Source organism: Syngnathus leptorhynchus, chromosome 2, assembly GCF_054491065.1.
Source record: "Syngnathus leptorhynchus isolate UIUO chromosome 2, UIUO_Slep, whole genome shotgun sequence".
In the NCBI taxonomy this organism is placed as follows: Eukaryota; Metazoa; Chordata; class Actinopteri; order Syngnathiformes; family Syngnathidae; genus Syngnathus; species Syngnathus leptorhynchus.
The window spans coordinates 11,825,825-11,849,086 of NC_141196.1; the positions used below are offsets into that span (position 1 = coordinate 11,825,825).

General features: G+C 41.2%; 1 protein-coding gene and 1 long non-coding RNA gene across 3 annotated transcripts in view; one reads left to right on the forward strand and one right to left on the reverse strand.

The window, feature by feature from the left end:
- The first annotated feature begins 175 nt into the window (after positions 1-175).
- The window catches only part of ccdc88b (coiled-coil and HOOK domain protein 88B), a 37,834-nt gene continuing 14,747 nt past the window's right edge, over positions 176-23,262 (forward strand). For both annotated transcript variants that reach the window (XM_085902703.1, XM_085902695.1), the window contains exons 1-19: positions 176-341; positions 2,484-2,632; positions 3,512-3,620; positions 8,149-8,218; positions 8,346-8,404; positions 9,785-9,868; positions 10,546-10,686; positions 12,302-12,447; positions 13,069-13,150; positions 13,667-13,825; positions 14,445-14,591; positions 15,955-16,132; positions 16,347-16,462; positions 17,158-17,826; positions 18,502-18,681; positions 20,407-20,747; positions 20,957-21,116; positions 21,287-21,622; positions 22,510-22,671. In XM_085902703.1, the coding sequence (XP_085758829.1) occupies positions 282-341; positions 2,484-2,632; positions 3,512-3,620; positions 8,149-8,218; positions 8,346-8,404; positions 9,785-9,868; positions 10,546-10,686; positions 12,302-12,447; positions 13,069-13,150; positions 13,667-13,825; positions 14,445-14,591; positions 15,955-16,132; positions 16,347-16,462; positions 17,158-17,826; positions 18,502-18,681; positions 20,407-20,747; positions 20,957-21,116; positions 21,287-21,622; positions 22,510-22,671 (3,348 nt within the window). In that variant the 5' untranslated portion in view covers positions 176-281. The remainder of the gene's footprint in view (positions 342-2,483; positions 2,633-3,511; positions 3,621-8,148; positions 8,219-8,345; positions 8,405-9,784; positions 9,869-10,545; positions 10,687-12,301; positions 12,448-13,068; positions 13,151-13,666; positions 13,826-14,444; positions 14,592-15,954; positions 16,133-16,346; positions 16,463-17,157; positions 17,827-18,501; positions 18,682-20,406; positions 20,748-20,956; positions 21,117-21,286; positions 21,623-22,509; positions 22,672-23,262) is intronic.
- LOC147060770 (uncharacterized) lies at positions 9,410-11,932 on the reverse strand. Its single transcript, XR_015063183.1, has 3 exons — positions 11,796-11,932; positions 11,262-11,344; positions 9,410-10,680 (listed from the first exon to the last, which is right to left on the reverse strand). It is a non-coding gene; the product is annotated as an uncharacterized LOC147060770 (long non-coding RNA).

Below are 23,262 nucleotides of genomic sequence, written 5' to 3' on the forward strand. Positions count from 1 at the left end.
AACATGGTAGGTAGCGTGGAAAGAAGAATGCAACTCCAGCCTTCTGACAATTCCGCTGTGGTTTTGCAATGGAACTGGGCGTCACAGTCATAGAGGAAGAGGAGGAGGAAGAGGAAGGGGTGGAGGTGTGTGTGTGTGTGTGTGGGGGGGGGGGGGGTTAACAAATGTCAAACTACTTCACTTGACAGAAGATGGACTCTGTCACTACATTAAAGCACTGATATTGTTTGTTAATCATCTGCCTGACTGCTGTAGTGCCTCTCATCTATTGTGGCACTACAATGGACTCAAGTGTGATGGAGATAATAGAAGAATTCACGGAGAGTGCACTGGTGCACTGGGTATGTCATTTAACATTTATCACTCTCGCCCAGAGAAAAAGGTTGTCATTTTTTTTCTATAACAATGGTGTGCAGAAAGTGTAAAAAAATGGACATGGCTTTGTTGTATTGATTCCACGAGTTGTTTATCTTTCACTTGTAAATTTGAGCAAATTAAATTGCAACATGGATGCTTACTAAATCAGTTTATCGTGTGCAGCCGAACAAACAGCCAACTTCTCCTTTTTTGAAGCTTCCTTTGCCTCTTCATAACAGTTTTTTTTTTCATCTAAGCCCTAACACTTCCGTGTCCTTGGCTGGCTTCTTTTTGTTGTTTTGTTAAAATGAAACACTTGCTGAGTACTCAACTTGCCTTAGAAGAAATTGTGGATTTATACATGATAGAAAAAACCCCCAAAAAACAATCAGCTGTTTTCCACACGAGATGTTAACCAGCCTGACGTTTGTTCTCCTTCTGCACAGTGAGGAGACATTATGACATAAAAGGGTATTCAATGTACACAGTCACGTGCACAGCACAGAGATTTTTATTTTTTGTGGTGGGGTGCTCAAGCCCAAACAAGAAAGTCACCCACCGCAAAATAAAAAATTAACTGATAAAATTCATCCTGGGTCGAGGAGAGGTGCTAGCCTGAGCGTCCTCTCCGCTTTATTTGCCTTTCTTTTATTGGCTTCATGCTGCATTAAAAAAAAAAAAAAAAGAACAAATGAATTCATTGCAATCAACCTGAGAACAGGGAATTCATACAGTTTTTTGACAGCATTACTATTATTGACATAGCTCACCATTTAACAGAACTTAAAGACTACCTTTCATTTCAAATCAGAAACCCAGTTTGAGTAGTAATTACTATGGGCCCATTATTATGCAAATGAACCCCTACCACCTTTTTGTGTGTATGTTCACAGAAATATCTGGTCAGTAGTTTGCAGCAGTACAAAAATGTACAGTACTGTGGTTAAATTTACACCAAACAGTCAGGTTTTGACCAAACACTGTCATTACTTGTTTGTCTGACTGTGTGATGATGCTACGGGTTAGACGAGACCTGCAGTTTGGCCTGGCGGCTGGTGGTCTGCTCTACGTGAGCGCTGTGTGTAGCAGCAGGGAATGTATAGAAACACAAAAAGAGTTGATATTTTTATCGTCAGTATAAACTTTAGGATATTCAATATCTAAATGGTTCATTTTCATTTTGCTAGACTTCATCGTTTTTGACATAATTGCGTTTAAAAGGATATGAAAAAAAATAAAATTGGCACACGCTGTAAACACCTGCCACATATTAAAGCACTTGTGAGAGCAAATGGATTTAAAAATATTTATAAATGGAGACAAAAAAAAAAATGATGACTCCAGCCAAAAGTGCATTTTTCTCATCTTGGGCAAAAAAAAAAAAAAAAGCTGATGCTCCAGCACCACTTGGGGTCTATTTGTGCATGTGGCTGATGCTAAGTCCAGCTCTTAAATTCTTCATTGTGCCTGCAGCTTGTAGACATTGTGCATCTTCCTTGAGGGGATTGTACCAATGCACTTACTCAGCAACATGGGAGCTCTACCATGCGCTGAATGACGTGCATCACCTTGTTTACCCTCAAGAACTCAAGCACGTGTTCTCACCTCAGATGGCCAGTTATGCCTAGGTTGCGACTCTCTGTTTACGAACAGTGCAGGTGGAAAAAGACTTCATTATAACGCCATTTGCATTGGCAGCTCTTCTCAGCAGAGCTCAAAACATTGGCTGCCGCCCCATTTGGCTGCTTGTCACCATGAAGCGCTTTCTAAGCGTAGACGCACTAGTCCCACCTGTCCACGCGGGTGTAAGAAGCTTGTGTATGAAAAGACCTCCTCGTTTCCACTGTTGTACTTTTCTGAGGTCCATCAGGACCCAAAGCTCCTGTTTCCAGAACTACTTTTCCCCCCTGTGCAGTTGATCTTGGGTCAAGGACCCCCAGTGACAGTCACAAACCTATATGATGTTATTAATCTAGTTAAAATCATGACGACAGACCCGATTCAAATGATCAAGATTGTTATCAGTTTTGCCGGACCATGAGGACCCCTGATTTAAAATGATCTAAACTTGCATGAACAATATCTCCTTACAGTTTTTTTTTTTTTTTTTTTTGGATTCTGATTAGGTTCATCTCTTTGAGAAGATGGTGGAGATGGAGAACGGCATCTCACTCGACAGGGAGTACATCGAAGTGAACTCTGATTCCCATAATTCCCGGGACTGCTACCTCAGACTGACCAATGGGATTTTCCTCAATGAGGTCATGAGGATCATGTAAGGCTTGTTTACATTGGGTTACATGTCAGGATGCCGTCGGGCAGCATGGTGGACAAGTGCTTATCACGTTCTCCTCACTGTTCAGGATTGGAATCTCTGCTTTGGTAACCATTAGCATTTTGTGCACTTTGTTAATCAAACACTAAACTGTCCATCGGTGTGAATGTAAATAATTGTTTATCTACTGCTGCAGCTCATCTATGACCCTAATAAGAAAAATTGCAATAAAAATGGGATGGATGAATACTCTGCAATGTTTTGTGCCAGATTAAAGAAATTGGATAAAAAAAAGACGAAAGATTAACCAGTGTAACATTGCAATCAGATTAGGGGGAAAAAAACAAACAAACGGTGCACATTTGAAATTTTTTTTGAAGCATTATTCAAATTAAAACTACTTTTTATTGTCTTGCAAATGCTTAACAGAGCATTTATCACACTCACAGTTATAATACTTGCATTGTTCTGCAGTCACTTTGATAAATGGCATTAATTCACGTTCCATTCATATTTGCTACGAGTATCCACTGAAACATGAAATGAGCTCTGCAAACATGGCGCCCTGTTAGTCATCTCTACTGAATTCCTCATCAGCGCGTTCATTTTTGACCTCATTCCTGCCATATCTCTGGAATTGACAAGACAGCTTTTTCGGTCAGTAGTTGTCAGAAGGCTGATTAATTTGGCCTGACTTAACCTTGGTTATTTCAACAGCTAATTGCATGAGGATTCACACTGGCAGCGTGTCAGGCTCATTAAAATTGGATTCACCGACTGCAAAATTCCACCATTGTCTACTGATTTTTCCTCATCTTGACCTGAAATGGAGTCAGTAAACTTCTATGTTTATGTAACACGTGTGATTGTGTGTCGCAGAGACCCCAACCCGAGAGTGGAGAGGTTGTACGACAGCGACGTGGACGACCACATGCAGAGAATACAGAACTTCTCCATCTTAAATCGACACCTCAGAGCCTTCTACCAGGTAGGGGAGAGGCCATGATTATCGAGAAGGAAAGCTTGACAATATAGAGTGGAAAGCTGTTTGGATTTCTTCAGTATCCTGATCCCCTAAGAGCACACAATGGCGTGAGTTTTTACAAATTTAAAGCGTCATTTTATCAGCTTGGCATTTTGAAAAATCACTCAAATATGTCTGGGTAGTTAAATACACTCTTGTCTGTGAGATGTGACATTTACAAGATATTTATTTTCGCTTCCTCAGGACTTTAAGGATTATATTTTAGTAATTAATGGCTAATTTGAGTTGATGAGACTTGCTAATGAGATTTGCTTTGCCAAAAAATGCATAAAAGCCTTTCCAGATGAAAAAGAGGTGCAATGGCTCTTTCAGGGCAAAAATTGAAACAACTTTTAGCTCATTATAAATAGAAAAGCCTCTTAAAAGGCTGAAACATTCTTCTACAAAAACATAACTTAAGGCTACAAGGGAGAGGGAGGGATTCTAGCTGTAGCTTTGCAAAAACAGAGAACAAGATGGAAAAGTGAAGCAACTATTAGTGCCACTACAAGAGCATTCCTCCTCGGGATATTGTAAAGAGTCGGAAGTGCACTCAGGGGGATGGTGCGGCATTTGCACGAACAAGAAGATGAAAGAGAACATTTCCTTCCTCCATTACGAAGCAAATTGGGCGATTTCCTTTAAGCCGCCGCTGTAGATGGTGGTCGGGCTAGTCTTGAGAACAGGTACAGACAATCTATCAAATAAGCTGCGATATCATTTTTGCTCGGTGTCATTTGAGGAAATGACATTCTCGGAGGATTGACGAGACACACAAAGTCTCCCCGAGCAACAGTCAGGTGGAGTTGCTAGTCACACAACATGGCAACCGCAGTTTTAAAGGTTTCACTTCCTTTTTTTTTTAAAGTGAGTCACTCAAGTTTTGAAAGCACAGAGCAATGCAAGTCTCTAACACTGTTGATAATTGATTCACACACACTATGTCAGAAAAGGCCATTGTGTGTTTGACACTAGGTCTCTCGACAGCAATGTTCTTCATACATAAAATAATATGTTAGGCCGCAATCGCTGGGTATTCATTACAAAAAGTTCACAACTGAAATGAAGTGAGCTGCCAGTGCCCAGGGAATGTCAAGAATTAATTTGTAGTGAACCTGCTGTATAGTGCAATACTGAGACTTTTGGAACCAAAACAATCCTATCTCACGTAACGGGACCCCACAGTTGTTCGTAACATTCTAAGACTGGGACAAGTCAGATGAATGAATGAATATTCTCATCAATCAATAGCAAAAGTCAGAACCTTGAAAAGTGTCACAGTTTCAGCCATAAAAAAACGACAACTACAAATCATGTTTTTGCCTGTTCCACCTTTGTCTGTGTGGCTTTCATGATGATTGTTGACAATGTTTTCTGTTTCTTGTTTTGTTAGAGCTCATCAATTGGTTTCTCGTTGTGTCACGTCAACGTAAACACCGAAGCTCTTAAACTAAAACACACTTGATAATGTCGTAATGACGAGAAAAGGAAACGACCCATCTAGAACAGTTGAAATGACTACCGAGATGACGAGAGCGTGCTGTGACTACAGTAAAATGATAAAACTTCCTTCTTACTTTCAGTTTTTAGTCAGAGACTATGAAAATCAAGTGTAAGACCAGGTTATCACATTTTCCATTTTTTTTTCAGGGGGAGGGGGCAACCCCATTATTTGCCAAAGCCCCTTCTTGTTGGCATTTTTCAACCCGATCTTTTGATTAGTCACATTAAAAAAAAGTCCCGGCATAAAGGAGTCTTAATAATGACAGGTTTTCCCAATCCACTGTCAGCCTCAGTGAATAGCTGGGGTTCTGCTGCAGACATGATTTGTAATGGAACGACTGCTCTCTATTTGAGATTGCTCCATTTTCTATATAGTGCTAGTCATCATTAGGGTCATGGTTAGTTGAAGCCTATCCCAGCTGTCTTTGGCCGAGAGGCAGGGTACGTCAGCCAATTGCAGAGTTCTATTCAATAGAAGACACAATAAAAATCGGGATTTGTCACCACCAGATATAAAGCTAATGAACATCCCAAAGTGGTATGTTTTTAATTAAGTTAGATAAACTACAGAGGAAATCTGGTGTGTAAAAGTGCATCAATCTCAACAGCTCTCTAATCAGCAGCGAAAGATGATGATGCGATATGGAGATCACATTGTTGCAGATGGATTTGAATTCTCTTCACTAGTGCAGCCAGAAGCCCAACTTAAAAGCGCTTGATTATTTTCAGAGGCGGACTTGTCGAGAGATCAAGACTAATTCCTGGTCTACTCATCGTTTGTTTTGGAAAACTGCACTTTGACTAGCAATGCAGGCTGGCAGATGCTGGCAGCAGATAATTGCAGTCAGCCATGCTTTTAATCCTAGGAATAAAAATGTATTGACGCCAAATGCTTGTATCTACTCTACACTAGACTCCACTTTTGTAGTATCCCTGTCAGACTGCAGAAGGAATTGCCCTTAAGCATGACGACAGCAACAGCAATCTTTCATGCAAGATTTCTGTCTAGCTCCACAATGACTAACACGGAGTAGAGCTGCTTCACACAAACCTCAGGTTGGCTGCCTCTGTACATTGCCTCTCCACTTAAAACATTCCGGATGCGGCAGAGTGAGCTGTAATTGGGGACTCCCATCACCAAATGCTCTTATGATTGCGTGCGTGTCCATGGATACAGCAGGAAAATGCAAACAGGTGGTAGAGCAGCAAGCCAAAGTCAGTCCGTGGCTCGGTGACAAGAGGCATTTTTCCTTTTTTAATTAACAGCGAAATAGTTTGGTCATCATCACTGAAGCCCGTAGCAAAGTAACAGCTTTAAAGGAGGCACAGTTTGTCCGTCTTTTTTGTGTGAATCCCATCCAAAACACAAAAACAAAGACTTGAAGTTGTTTATGCCAGAAATGACAGGTTTCTGGACAGGCCATTTATGACAATATCCAGTTAGATTTAATTATTTGCAGAATTTGCCAGTAGATTTGTTCAAAATGTGCTGGCAGCCAGACTTTCGCTCTGCCTATTCCTCCAAAACTGCCTAAACGGGTTTAACGGACAAATGATCTTCGTATTGATGACAGATATCTCAATATTGATACTATGCGACTATGGCGTCATTGAATACGAATGTCATCATAAAAATGGATGTGAAAAAGGAATTGTTAGTGATTAGAACACACTAAGTCATCAACATTAGCATAAAAGTCACTAATAGATAAAGTAGAAATTGGAACATTGGATAGCAATGAAAAATTGGATGGAAATGAGTTTTTATTTTGTGCAATGTGCTCCTTGTACAAATGTGTTTGCTTGCATGCATCCAAATGGTAGAAGATGACTACTTCAAATGTGAAAGCTACCCGTGGGAGTGAATTTTGAACATTGGCCACATGCTGGCTCATCCTGCATGTCTGGTCTCAGTGAACCGGCATTGTCGTCATCATCAAAAATTTCCACCTACTTGTTTGTGTTGGAAACAATGTGACGAGCTTTTGCTTCCCTAGTACTTTTTTTTTTTTTGAAGAGTTTTTCTTTTCAGTCGAACAGATTGTTAATAGACCCAAGTGAAGCACATTCTGTCGCAACAGAGAGACTCAAGATGGCGTTAAAGTGGAATAACTTCACAAAAGGTGCTATTTTGTGCTCACAATAGACTTTGTGTCAAGGCAGTTGAATGATGCTTCTATCCATCTTGCGTCAAGCTCCATTGACATTGTTTACTGTACATTTGAGATGTGAACAAACTGCTGACGAGAGTGTAAAACTAAAAGGAATGTTTCCATTCCCCGCCAAACGTTTGCAAATGATATTTTTAAACTATGTTTGGAAGCTGGAAAACAAAGAACACGCAAGACTTTTGGAATGACTATATTTCACAGTAAAATGATTTTAACTCAAATATTGAGAAACACAAGTGTTTTTGTTTTGAATTCTTTACGTTATTTTCACTGTTAGAACAGTTGTATGTTTTTTTTTTTGTCTCAGCCTGTTTTGTGTATTGCTTTAACTGATCATACAAGCATTGAATTGATTTTATTTACTGTAGAGTAGAGCCCCTTCATACTTGTGGTTTACCGACTGCCAATTTACATCTTTGCAGATCTTTTGTTTCCCCAATATTTCAAAATATTTTATTATTATTATTTTGTGTTTTTCTGGTATTTTCATGCAATGTTTATCAGGGCTTTTCAAGAAAAATCCCTTCCATGCATTTCATTGGCTGTCAATTAAATGTTTTATTTCGCTATTTGCGATTGCCCGCAAACAGCGACGTTCAACCTAATTAACAACAACTATACCGTGATTAACAACAACTACAATTCAGATTTTAAGGCATACAATTGTCAATTCATATGCCTGTCAAAAACTGGCATATCTAAAACATTGTTCTACTGCTTCCAATACCATGTATTTTGGAAAAACCTTAAATCCAACCTTAGAAAATGTATAAAGCCATAATATGTTTGGCTGATCACTTGTAACGGTTTGCTTATAGGAGGACCTGCAGCAGTTGATACTGATGCCACTCCCAAACATTGCCATTTTGGGCCAGGACCCCTTCACAGGTACAAGCAAATTCTGTGATCCCATCTGTGCCGCCATTCCACTTCAATCTTTATTACGGTGATAATGATCACGAGGCCATGATGGTGATGATCATGATGGCACTCAACTGTATCTCTGTGTGTTCAGAGGCAGCTGTGGAGGAACTAAGACGCTTGCTGCTGCTCCTGCTCGGCTGCGCTGTGCAGGTGAGGAGACAACTGCTATCAAGTGAGGCCATTAGTAGAACAAGAATTGTCACTGGCAGAGACCAGTCGGAATGCCTGACTCACAATTTCACCATTTTTATGACTATTTTACAACTTGTGGCCTCTTTGACAGCATCGGACCTACTATGTCGAAGATTGAATTAATTTAATAACGAGGATGATTTAATTTATTTAAGTCTAGCCATCCAGACAGTGCCATTAGCCAGACTAGAAATTTATACAATACTTTATGACGGATTTTGTCCCAAAATTATTATATTATACTCATATGTAGTAATTTGCATACTGACATCTTTGCTCATAAAAGGTCATTACCTGGTAATTCCCACTACATGAAGTAAAAAGAGAAAAATATGACATTTCTTTTTTCCAAGCATGTGCTTGAACCAGTTTAGCTCAGTCCAAGGGTTGCTACATTATTATTAAGAAAGAATGATGACAAAAAAAACCCCCACACCAATTCTAAATCTTCACAAAAGTTCTACACTCTTGTAAAAGTACAATCATTAGGTCTGGCTTTGCAAAGAGAAGAAATGAGGCAGAGCCGAGAGCCCAGGGTGTGTGTGCCCAGCGAAGCACTGAAGCCTTCAAAACCTTCGCGGCATATACAAAGTTGCCATCTAATGCGTGTGGAAAAGCTGGTGGACTATTTAAGAGAAAATAAAACGGATTAGAGACACTAAAAGAGCTTGTCAGGCAAAAACAAAGACTGCTGAAGCAATTCATGGAATTCATTTGCAAATTGAAGGGCTATTTAAAGTAGTCATTAGTCATTGAAGCCTAACCTGAAACTTTAAATTGTTTTTAGGAGCAGCTTGGTTTTTTTTTTTTTTTCTCCATGACTTATCTTACTTGCAATTTAGTTGTATGCGCAAACTTATATCCTCTTGTTTGATGAATGCCTTTGTGGCAATTTGTGGACTGGATTAGTCAATTAGTAATGGACGGAAAACTATTATTGCGAAGCATTTATTGATTGGCAGAATACATTCGGCGGGACCACAAACGTGCTCTAAAACTGCCAGGCGAAACCCCGGACGCAACATAAAAAAGGTGATACAAGCCATGAGGGAACATTCTTGCATCCGTGATAAACCATGATCTGATTTTTGAATAATAGTCAAACCAGTTACATCAATCAAACATAATATATGATGTATAGAAGACAAAAAATATTTGGATGGGATCCAGGTCACTTTGCAACAATTGAGCCCAGAGGTCGAAAAGAGAGGTTAAGAAACCTTAGCACTAGTCCAAATCAACTTCATATTGATTAACTGATTAGAGACTTTGTGTACTGAAATAAAAATTTTCTGCAGCACTAATGAACCTGATTGAGTTTATTTCTCATATCCGCAGTGTGAACATAAAGAGATGTTCATTCAGCAGATCCAGTCGCTGGATATCCAGGCACAGGCTACGCTCGCTGTCTGCATTCAACAGGTGCGTTCAGGTGCAGGATGAACCTAATCCACAATGACTTTAATATTATTCACAGATTGACCCTCAGTTCCTGGGAGATTTTCTATGGGGATTTTTATTCTTTAAAAGGAGTTTTTTTTTTTTTTTTCTCTCCCTTTCTAACTGAAGCGTGAAAAAGAGCTTCTTTTCATTCCAGCAGCAGCAGCGTGGAAGAATCTCCACCTCTGTTATACATGCACCTCTCGCCCTACCCTCATTTTCTGTCAAACTGTCCGTTTCAATAAAGCATGGATGCCAATTGGACATAAAAAAAAAAAAATACGCCCCGTGAATAATTGCCCACATTACAGAAACAGCATGTTGCAGAGCAGCATGACTGAATTACAGTAACAGCAGGCTGCCCACGAGTCTTTTTGTTGTAGGCTTCTTTGCCTCATAAATCAGAGTAGTGAAGAGATGTCCTTCCTCCCTGTGTGGATAGATGCACCCCCCCCGCTTGCTCCTTATAATTTGCACCAGAGGAAATTTCAGACCATCCTTCTTTCCAAGCGATCATTTCTTTTACATGCATGAGTGGGCCATTTCTGTTTTTTTTTTTCTTTCTTCGTACTAAAAAGGTTAATCTTAATTGGCTTTTACACGGCTGAGTGAAGTACGAGTTGATTTGTGTCGCACCTAAATCGGTGTCCTCGCTGCAGGTGACTCAAGACCCGCGCTCGGTGCTGCCGCTCCAGTGGGAAGAGCTGCTTGAGGTGGAAGGTGCAGACCTAAAACTGGTGTTTAGCTCCATGGCCAAACAGATCCAGACTATGCTTGCCCAGAGAGACACACACCTGGAGGTATGAATTTCGAATATTATCCTTCAGTCATACATCAAATCGCTCTATACTAACCCTCGTGTTGTCCGATGACACATCCGTATGGATGTTTTGGATTGTAGAGAAACCCAGAATCTCAGAATTGTGAATTGAAAACAAACCATGATGCAGTATAGTTTGATACCACTACAACCACAAGAAGGCCAAAGCCCTGTCTAAAAGAAAAAAGTAACCCCAACACTGCCCTCTCATGGGGTTTACAATCCAGACTACACCCACAACAATTAAAATCTAAGCATGCTGTTTATAATGTATGCCACTTATTTGTTTCCATCCCAATGGTTTCAATGAACAATTCTGATGTCATCATCTCATAATCAAAACTCTTACCCCAAAGTATACATAAAAGAATGAAAGTAGCTGTCATTTTCTGTAGGCATAAAAATCAGGATTGCAGAGTATTCAATGCTGAAAATGTTTCATTATAAATGAGTGAGGTTAAAATACTATTGACTTACCTCCTGTTTTCAAGTAGTATTCAATGCTGAATAATTCTCAGTACAAATGATACTGAACTTAAAATATAATTGACTTACCTCTGTTTTCAACTTTTTCTTTCAAATTTACACAGTACAGATTCATAGGAGGCCGCCATCTTGTGGGCAACAGTGGGATCACACTGAAAAATAGCCAGAACAAAATAGTCATAAATGTGAAAAGAAAATCTGCAAAATAGCTGTCAAGTTATGTCAATATTTCACCCAGTTCTTGCTTAAACTTGAAAAAAGCCGGGTCTAAAGAACGCAAAGGGACAACTCCAATCTTCCTTTAGTTTTCCTTGAATTGGGTTCCAATTTACATTCCATTTAGGTCCCAATTAAGGTTGTAATGTAGATTGTATTTCAGGTTGATAAACTTGAAACAAGAAAATGAAGAAACTAAAAAGAAACATTTGTCTCATTGTAATTCAAAATAAACATTTGCCTATTATTGTAATTCAAAATAAACATTTGTCAAAATTGACATCCTTAAACTTTGAAACAAGTATTCAAACTTCACATTTCAACTTAATTTGACCATTCAAATCGATAAAGTTACTCAACAATCAATACAAATGTCCGTTTTCATACCAGTTGTGTCTTGACCGTGAGCTGAGTGATGTTTTGCTGTTTGTTCCAGTGCTACCAAACATTTCTCCTTTGTTCATTGCTTTCCATGCCATGCAGGCTACAGGACAGGAAGTATATAGGTAGTTCCAAGGCTCAAGGATTGGACTCTTTTTGTCTGACAGTTGAATCTTTTCTCTGCCCCCTGCAGATTGGGAGGTTTGGAACTGATTGCAAGTTTCCTGTTTGAGTGAATGTGGCTTTCACCTCTGAGTTGACCCATGAACCCGGAACCCGCACTCAAAAATAGCCATAAATGTGAAAAGAAAATCGGCAAAGTAGCTGGATTGTTCACAATTGCTGCTAACTTGAGCAGTGTTATAGAATATGGATGGATCATGGAAATCCTGTCCAATAATTCTGAGTTGAAACATACAAATGAATTAAGAGAAAATGTCAAAAAAAGATTGTTGGCTATACCGACCAGTGAATTCCTCATTCCTGACACTTTTCCGGTGACCCCCATCCAGCGCATCGCAGAGTTGTGTCGTGAGCGAGAGGCCCACGCTGACTCACCCTCGGCGCCCCTGGGTGGTCACAATGACGAGCCTCCCCAAGGTCTGGCGCTGCAACTGGCAGACAGCAAGGCCAAAGTCCGCCGCCTGAAACAACAACTGTGAGTGTGTGCACATTAATAAGCATACATTCAACGGGAGCACCTGCAGGCGATGCATCACTGCCAGACTAAAACTTCTGGAGGAGAACTGGGGGAGGGTTCCAAACTAGGGTTTTAAATGAGGGTTGGGCTTTCAAAGTGGGGTTTTCATACTGAGGGTGTCTTTTTAAATTGGGGTTTCAAATCAAGTTTGGAATTTCAAAGGAGGGGTTCAAACTAGGTTTAAGGTTTTAATTTCGGATTGGGGTGTTAGTTTAGGGTGTGAAACAAAACAATGCATTTCTAATTTTGTAAAATAACTATGGGCGGTCACTATTTGTAAAAAAATCCAATTCAACATTCTGAAAATAGGAAGCAGACCAGGATGACTGCTCTCATTGATCAAAGTTGACTCCAGTTCAAATTAATTACCTCTGGAAAAAGGGTAATGTGTCCAATAGTGTGGGTTTATTTATTTATTCATTTGTTTGTTACCTACTTCAGTGATGGCCTCACTCCTTGTAATTGCTCATGCACTCTGGCTTTCTTTTCACTTGTCACTTTTATCTTTGCGGCTAAACTTGAAGAGATGTCGGGCAAAAAAAAAATAAAAAAATGTGATTGCTCCTCTCTGCCGTTTAGGGATGATAAAGGCGATCAGTTATTAGACTACAAGCAGGAGATTCACATGATGGAGGAGCAACTCAAAAAGCTTCAGAAAAAGGTTGGTGTGCGACACATTTTAAGGTGTGTACTTTACACAACTGAAATCAGTTGTCAACTGTGTGTATACACCTTTGAGAAAAAACAATCATGTTTGAGTTGTTTGACTCAAACTCCGTTACCTATTCCGTATCACTGCTGTTTGTACAGAACAGAGACAAGGAAAAATGGAGGGTAATAACTCCTACCTAATAAGACACAAGTTTACAATTCCAGCTTTTATTTCATCAAATTTACATCTGATTGTGGACAGAGTAACTTTAGTTTGAAGCCACTATCTTTGGTCGAAATGAATCTTGGTCTTATCAGTCCATAAAACGTTGTTAGATGTTAGAACACGATACTCGATGCATGTACACATCATGACTGAGCTTTACTCAACTGTCCTTTCAATTCTGTGAGGCATCATGTCAATAACATTCCACCATATTCTAGAAACAGCCGGAACAAGTCAGGCCTTTTCATGTCACTGACATATTTGGCTGACCTCACCGACACTCTATGCACATGTCTGCAGAACCGCTCCCTGCAGAGTGAGTCTAGGGGTCTACGTGTTTTGCGGGATGAGTTGGATTGCGCTCGTGAGAGAGCGGCGCGGTCTGAGCAGTTTCAGAATGAGCTCCAGAGCTGTAAACATAGACTGCACAACTTGGAGGTGACACGCACTCAACTCAAGGTACGCACACACACACGTCTGGCTGGACCATTCACAGCAAAGAGCAAGCAGAGCAACATCCTAAGAATGTTTGGCAGAAAAATTCACCCCGTGAAGCTGCTTCATTTGAAAAATCAAGAAATTAGGTTTGGTTAGAAGAGCTTTTAGGATTTACTTGGCTACGCTTGAAGTCGTGCACGCGCGTCCTTGTGAAACACCACGCTTTCTTTCCCTGCTGTCACCTTCTCACTCTGCCTTGGCTCGGCATCGCTGTGGCGGCCCAGATTAGCTCAAAGAACGTCTTTCCTCCAGGCCTCTGTTGAGGCTTCATTCTCCACAAATGCTAATTAAACATTGGAGAATAGTGGAGAATATAAGCAGTCCCTTAAAAGACAAGCTAACAGGAATTTGTTCAAAAGACAGAATAATTGAATCCGCTACAATTTGAGTATTTAGAAGTCATGCAACAATTTAGAAATTTACTCATTTGGAAAAAAACATTACACATTTGTGGCTACTGACAATTTCTGCTCTCAGTGCACATGGGGGGAAAAAAAAAAAAACCCCAGCAACAACTCAGGAATAGTAAGACCAAGTCATTGTTAACATATTGTAGCAATGACATTTTTGTCACCTGCAGGAGCAGCAGCAGATGTGTGCGGCCCTGCAGGAAGCCAAAATTCTTTTGGAGGAACAGCTGGCTGACGTGAGAGCCCGATGCTCCACACAAAGGGAGCTGGAGAAGGACAACCTGCTGCTGCGTCAGCGGATTATAGACATAGAAATGGTGAGTAAATCCAAAGACATACTATCTATGACTCGTTCCAAAATAGGAATTATTTTGAAAAACATACCAACCACCTTTGAAGACTTTTATTCTTGTGCCTATGCTATCCAGATCCGCAAATGGAAATGAAAACAATTATTCAAGGACACCAATAGTGAAATTTAATTGAATGATTTTCTTAACAGTATTAAGTGATTGATATTAATTTGTCTACAATACAACTTCCATCGGCAATTCCAGTCTGACGACAAACCCACACGGGATGATAAATGCTAGTTAAGCAATTAACAACAATCAGAGTAGCTTGTTTATTTGGAGGCTGTTTCCACCACGGGGATGCACACAATTACAAGACTCCATTGTGTTCGCCACAAAGTCATAAAATCCCATTCGCAAACTATTATGATGGCCAAATACAATGACAGCGCTGATCAATCATATTTGTTCACACCTCTAGCCAGCAACTAATCCCAATCGCTTTCTTAAAAGCAAGTGCAGCCGCTGCTGCTTTTAAATATCACTGTTCTGTCAGGATCGGAAGTGAAGTGCTGCTTAAATGCTCGTCAACAATCACTGCAGCGTCATTACCGCACACGTGGACACACTTGCACCCATTGAAGGTCGCCCCTGTGAATGCGTGACCTTTTGCACGCTGAGAACATTAATTACCGTTAAAGTCCCACTGATCCTCCTCGTGTGTCGCAAGGTTGGAATGTTTCGGTCTTAACGAGAACATCACTTCTTTTCTAATGGCAAAATGAATTTATAATCTGTTCTCTGTTATTGACTTTATCTATATTTTGTTGGACAGCACAATGAATAAGTGAATACCGTACCGCATGAGTTCTATTTTTAGACCAGAAGGCCGCGTGACATCACAGCCTGAACCCTTAGTACCACTGCTTTTCTGCCTGTTTATCTGCTCGTTGGAGGAATAATTTATTTGGAATAGAGTATTACTTTAATACAAAATGTTATTGGTTTTATTTTGGGAATGTATTGATGAAAAATTAAAGGGGCGCTAATACCAATGGAGTAGAAATATTCACTTTTGAAATATTGGCTTCTGAATCGTCAGCTATTTGAGGCCTCTTGTTTTCTACTCTTATACCTAATTGATAGCGAACAAGGAATTGCTGAGGGCGGGGCCTGTTGTCTCTTATTGGTTGTTCTTCCTCAGCCGCGGTGGTTTATGAGAAAAATGGTCCAGTGAGGGATGATTCTTTTCACAGATCATTTTACAAACGTACTGTCAGATTTGTTTTCATCGGCAAAAAGGGTTTTTTTCTGTTTTGAGTCCGGAAACTACTAACTTGCTTTATGAAGTGAATGCATTTCCCCTCAATATGTCTTCTTTGTGTAGGAGCGTGACACAGAAAGGCAGCGTGTTGATGAGCTACTGGAGCTGAACATGAGCCTCGAGGCGGACCTGCGGCAGTGCGGCGGCAGCAGTAGCGCTGGCATTCCTGCTCCGGTGGCTGCCGCCCACCATCGTTTCCTCCAATCAGAGGATTCTGACGAGGAGCTGTGTGAGCTGATTGGTCAGAACCTCTGCTTGTCTGCACCTTGTCATTTAAGACATTTTAATTAACTGATAAGAGAAAATATGTTGTGGAAGGATTGGGTCTGTTGTTATCAATCATAGAAAAGAAAACAGCATGATATCATTTATCAATTTCTTCACATTTCCCATATCAGCTTTTTAATTTTTTTTTATGTATTTCTTTTTCCCCTCAATGATTTTGACGTATTCAGACCAGAAGCCTCTGAGTGTGGAAGTTGGCGAGGCCTCGACACTGATGCTGCTGGGAGCAGAGCAGGAGAACGCGAGGCTGAGGAGATGTCTGGAGGAGCTACAGGCCCAGCAGGAGGTCAGGGGTCATAAAGAGTACGAGAGTCGTGATGCGCAGGAATAATTCCGGCCTAGTGAGATTGGAGGTCAAACTGACACTTTGGATTGCATTAGTTTCAGTGACGACTCTAAATTGTCCTTAGGTGTAAATGTGTGAGTGAATGGTTGTTTACCAACCCTGCGTTTGCATCCCCAAAAAATTGTGTCTTGAAATGTGCAATATTTGGTCAGTGGGGCTGGTCCCTTTTCTAACCTAGCCATGCAATTTGGCACCATATTTGTAGCCTGGCAAGCCGCAGAAATGCACTTGATGAAACTAGCCACCGGACTCAATCGCTGGTACATATTTGGCAATAGAAATTGTAAATTCCGATAAGTCTTTGCACTGTGGTCTTTGCATTTGATAGATTAAATGCAGTATACATTGCATCCATGCACGTTAATCCTTTCTGTAGTCTAAATTCTGTCGTTTCTTAAATTACATCAATGTAGCCAGTTTCTTTAAACTCTATTTTTATGACCTGCCAAAATGGATTTAAATGATTGTGTAATGACATAACATTTTCCGATTTAAATACTTTGAAGTGAAGGAAGTGTTTTTAGTTATTTCAAGCTTAGTTGATAGAAGCAGTAAAAGACACAAAAGTAGACAATAAAAAGATCATTTCAACCTCTGACAGTTCTCCTCCGCTGTGTTTCCATTGTACTTTCCAGTTTCACAATCTGAAGAATGAAAATGCTACTTTGAAGCTACGACTGGAGGAGTTAATGGCCAGCCTGCAGAGCACAGAAGATAAGCGAGAAGACGAAGGAGGGAAGCAGTTGGACAGAAAGGACAGGGAGACCAGCGAGAGGGGCGTCCAGGGATCTGAATCCTGCAGAGGAGAGTGTGAAGGCATGGTGAGGTTGACAGAGGAAAAGGAGCGCAGACGGGAACTCGTGGTGACGCAAAGGGAAGCAGGGGTCGGGGAAGAGATTCTCCATGTTAAAGGAGAGAAAACAGAACTGCGTGATTCGGTGATCCAACCCAAAAGAAGAGGAGAAGCAGAAGGCGACCATATCGACATTCAAAAGCAAAATGAGTCGAAAAATGAAACGGCCACATTAGACATCCAAAATAAAGGAAGTCAACAAGAACCCAAGGCTAAAGAACAGGCTACGTGTGGCCTTCCTGGTGCTGATGCTGCTTTGACAAGGTGTCTCCACAAGGCCCAGGAAGAGGCTGACAGGCAAGCCGTGGTGGCCCAGGACCTGCGCTCCAAACTGGGGGATCAGAGCAGGAAGACGTGGGAGGCCGAGCAGAGGCTGACGCTCCTGGAGGCCGAGTTGCAATACCTGAGGAAAGCTGCGGAGAATCTCGGGGAGGCTCGAAGGCAGATCGAGGTATGGAGCCTGGGATGAGGGGAGGGAGGGAGGGAGGCAGGGAGGGAGCGGACATGGGATCGGATTGGAGATTGATGGTGGTAATAATAGTAATCAGGAGACTGTGTGGCTGGTAGTAGAGATGACAAATTGGCAGCCAGACAAAAGCGTGCATGCATTGGACACGCTATGAGTTTCTTAAAAATAGCCACAAGTCATTTGAGAAGTAAAGAATGCAGCAAATGCAACTGTGACAACGGGCATTTATCATAATACAAATGTACGCAAAGATACTAAGCAGTTTAGATTACACTTTCCAAATGTATTAGCATTACTCTTGTCGCTACAGCCTCGCCGAGGATCTTACCGTGAGAAACAAACTACAACCACAAAAGAAATGCCACTCAATCAATCTTTGTGCCTTGCTGTTGGTCAAATGATTGCATGCCTGAAATCAAAACTGTTTATTGGCACCATTGTCCTGCGCCTTACCAAATATAATGAGCTCTTCTTTGGCCGATGAAAGTCTTCTACAAAGATTGGTAAAAATGTGGATTCTATTTTTGGATTTATCCCGCTGTCGATTGCCTACTATCGGCTCTTTTACTATAGCACATGAAAAAGACTTTTTCACCCAACTGTAGATGTGATGATGGTATGTTTCTCTCTCTCTCACGTCTCTCATGCACGTTTCAGGTTCTCCAGTGTGACGCCGGGGTCATGGAGGAAGAGCTGTGCCGCTTGCGGAGTCAAGCCGAGCTTCACAGCATGCAAACGACAGTCATCGCCAGCCTGGAGGGAGAACGGGCAGCATTGGAGAGAGACAGGGACACGCTACGTGGCACCGTGGATGCCCTTCGTGCTGTTCAGCGCAAGGTTGGCCAGTATACACACTCACACACACGTTGACGTTCTATTTTTTCTCGGAGAGAAGTGTGACAAATAGGCAAGAACAGCAAAAGAAGAGAAGGTTAAGTTTAGTTGAAGTAGTAACTTTCAACTTCCACCCTCTATATTTTATACTCCTGTACCAAAAAAAGCACACGCGTTAAAGGGTGCACTTATTTACGTGTTGACAAGAACGTAAGAAGAATGGGGAAAAAGAACACAATATTTTCTCATGAAAAAAAACAACAACAACCAACAACCCAGAATGACCGTTTGTGTGCTGTTTGCAGAAGAACTGTAAGTCATAAGAGAGGCTGCAAGCTAAGGAAAAGAACAGTGCTTAGTCAGCGTGAAGGAAATACCATAAAAAGGATCCATGAATACCTTCCATTTAGGAAGTTCCACCTTGGCTTTTTCCTCTAATATCCAGTAGGGATATGGTTGATATATTTTCAAGTTAGCTGCAGTCACTCAAATGTTTTTTTTTCCGCCCCCCCACACCATTTGATGATAAGACTTTGATATCTTAAGCATTCAAGTGTGGATCTTGATACACAGCCTAAAATACACATTTGAATACAAGTTCTGGACAGCCTTATTTATAATAATTCTACCTTTGTAAACATACTGTCAGAGATATTTTTGTGAGTTCCAACAGCACTGCACTATGAGCAAGTAAAACCTCAATACGCACAAGATCACGTCTTACAACTACTACTGGAAATGTCCCGATAGAGCATGTGCTCAGTGTCGACATGCTTTTATATTTGCAGTTGATATGTCTTGAGGTTGTGTTTCTATTCTGACAAGCCGGTGAGCAGCAAATGCTGAGAATTAATGGCGACTCAAGCGCGTGTGTTAAATGAAACATGAAATACACTCGGTCCGCTTCAGCTGCAGGGAGTTGAACGCAAACGGGAATTTACAACTTGCCAACATCCTCTGTTGCTTCTTGTGTTGACTCAAGTTTTCTACCTGGAGACACAACACATTTGGTCATTTGTAGTGATATGATACAGTCAACTGATATTCTCACAGTATTCCTAAAGGACACTATTAAAAGAAGCCTAATGTAGAATTTCTGACCCAGAGTCAAAGTTTGTTTAATATTGGAGTCTATAAAGAATTTTTACTGACTGGCCGGGAGCGAAGAATTTTCAATCTCTCTCGTTCCCTCGGCTGTGCAGTTTGCATTTGGCTCCCGAGGCCTGGCTCGTATTTTCAGGATCAGGTGTCATTAATGCTTTATTTGCTCTCATATTCACGTTTTTTTTTTATCTTGTGGTGTTGCTTATAGTCCTCATATAACAACTTTAATCTCTGTAAAGTGACAATACAAACAGATAATAAGTAATCCAGATTTAGCAAGCGCTCAATAAAAACTAGGGCCTCACTAGAATCACTAGCTACCCAAAAGACCTTTTCACACTGCACTTAGCAAAGAAGCATGGCCATTGAATTGTCATTATGTACCAACTCTGTAATTCTTAACATTCTATCGAATTATGTCACTGCCGTATATATTTCATTTGATCAAGTTTGATCAACTTGATCAAAAACAACATCTCATTTTGTTGGTGTTTTTTGGACCATAGTTGCCACAGATGAATGGCCTTCCCATTCCTTTCAAAGGAGAAAGATGATTTAGCATAGGCAGGTACATTTTAAGGAATCTTTATACCTAATCATTATTACCTTGTTCTCTTTATTCAGAGCGAACAGCTAGCGTTGACCACTCAGGCGCTCAAGGCCGAGCTGGAACGTCAAGGTCGCGCTTTGGAGACTTCTCGCCACCGAGAGGAGGAGCTGGAGGCGGAGGTTCGTGATGCCGGACTGGAGGCTCAAAACGCATCGCGGGCCCGGGACCAGGCGCTGCTGGACGTGTTACGCCTGGAGCAAGAGAAAGACGCGTGCCAGTCAGAGCTGGATGGCCTGCGGAAAGAAGCCAGGCAGCGGGAAAGGGATGCGCTGAGACTCAGACAGCAGCTGCAGAGCACTAACGTGGCGCTGGAACACAGCAACCAGAGAGTGAGAGGCTTGGACGCTGATCGCAGGTACTGGTGTATAATCTGTCAAAAATAACACATGATCAATAAAGATTTGTAGAAAAAAAATATTGAATTGACCAAACATGGCAGATTTGGGCTCTACACTAGCATCTGAGAGTTCTTTGACGCATTATGCATTGACATTCACTTTCCATTGTACTTAAAATGAGTTAAAAAAAATATAAATATTGATGGTTTAATTGATTTATTCATAGGAGCGTGTGTCAGGAGCTGTCTGAGTCGAAGGAGCTCTGCACTCGCCTCCAGAAGCTGGAGCAAGAGCTCGTCATCCGGTTAAGTAGCCTGGAGGAGAGTAAACAGCAGTTGGAGGAGCAGTACGCAGACACACAAGCCAAAAATCAGTCATTGTTGCAGGTGTGTGTGTGTGTGTGTGTGAGAGAGTTAAAGATTGATTGATGTCTGTTGCTACAAAACATTTCACTGATGGCGAGCAGATTCTTTCTGGAGGAGAGGTGTTTGATTATAAAGTCACAGCTCATAAAGTTGCATGATAATGATGGTCTCTTACCTTCTGTTGTCGTCAGGATCTATCCAATGAGCAGATTCGTTCTCAGAATCTTACTTCTGAAGTCCAGCACCTCAGCCAGAAGCTCCAAACAAATGAAACTCAATTAAAAGCCGCAACGGAATCTCTCAACCAATCACGGGACAGAACAGAGCCACCCGTTTGCCCTCTGAGTGAACGTGAGCCTCAGCTCCAGATGGGAAATGAGGATGAAGCGCACGTTTATCCGACTGACCGGCGGGAGGCGTGGACCTCGGATCGGGACAAAGGTCACGACCTTTCTGTGTCGCCCCATGAAGCCACAGGAGAGAGAGAGAGACAGCTCACTCGTAGGTTGCTGGAGCTGGAAAAAGAGGTTTGCATTTGGATTGTATTGAGCTTTGGATCTTATCTGCAAGACGTCCGGGTTGTTTATGTGAGGGATAATGATCCATATTATGTGGAAACTCTTTTGCCAGAGGGCTGACAAGAGCGTCCACTTCCCTAGCGCGGCACTTTATTTTCACAAACTTTATCTGTCTTCATCACTTTCTATAATGTCACCTCAGCGACTCTTCATCTTCCTTATCTCAGCTGTTTTTCCCTTCCTTTTTTCGTCCACGCTCACTCTTAGAAAAATATCACTAAGTGATATTGTTTGCACAACCTCCAAGGTCAGGAATCTTGTTCATTTTATTCGCAGAATTGGACGGCCGTACCAAACATACTCCTGTGCAGGAATGATTGATGCTACAAGTTGTGAAAAAAGTTGTATTCCCTCAAGTATCAGCATCGGTCTTGAAAACTAACGCACAGAAAACAGAGCAGAAAGAAATCTTTAGGCCGACTCAAAGACAATTTGCACTCTTGGAAATTTTAATTTTGTTTTTTGTGTCGTCCAATATAACACCTGATTTGTTTGTTTTCCTGTTGAGGTTTCGCTAAACGCGTCTTATTCAATTTTACAAATGCTAGCCACGCTTTAGTTGGATTACTGCGCAGGTGCAAAAATTCCTGTTGCTGTAAATAAATGGTAGTTTTAAAACAGAATATTATGATGTGATACATTCTAAATGTCAACTCACCTTGGTTACCATTTTAAAGCACTGTGAAGGAACATGTGCACATGTAGCCTAAGATCCAAGAATATATTTTTGTAGGTGTGTGTCAAAAAGGCAAGACAATGTTTACATGCTGTAGGAGGATGAAACATTTAGCACCTGTGCTGTCTTTGTTTCTTCGCTCTGATCACATCTGCCTTAGAGAGCCGTGGCGCTTGCAGGACAGGAGGCTTTGTTGTCGCGTCTGTCTCAGTCCCAGGAGACGTGCGAGCACCTGAGGGAGCAGCTGGAGGCGCTACGACGACACTCGCTCAGCCTGCAGGACTCGTGTACTCGACTGCAGACGCTCAACACTCAGCTACAGGTGACACAACCCACAAAGAAAGGCAGACGGAGAAGAGCACGAGTCATATCAGTCGACACTTTCTAATGTTGCACATCGGGAGCTGCAAAAAGGAAGAAATCTCCCAAAATTTCCAAATGTGTATCTTTTAATCAGTGCCAAAGCCCAAAAAAGTGATATTTGGCCGATATTTGTAAACAGGGCCAGTTCGGGTTTTCTCTGCTTCATCTGACTTCCTTTCACATTCCAAATACATGCATGTTATATTCATTGAAGACTCTCAATTGCCCATAACAAGCACTATAGATAATAGATTTATTGATTGATTGTCAGATTACATTTCAAGGCTGCACATTCCCAAAATTAAGTCGTTTCATGGGAAGCTTAAATTACTTGGACTACTTGTATTACTACTAGAACTATTGATAAAAAAAAAAAAAAAAAAAAGGGGATGTAGCATTGTTGATTGCTGCCTTCAGGGCATGAGTAGCTTTGAAAGGGGGAGAAAGAAAAACAAGTTAGTAGTGCACACAAACACCATTATGGATGTGAACAGATAGAGATTGAGAGGGATGGTGTGGCAAACCCCTCAAGCAGTCTGGGCCCATGGTG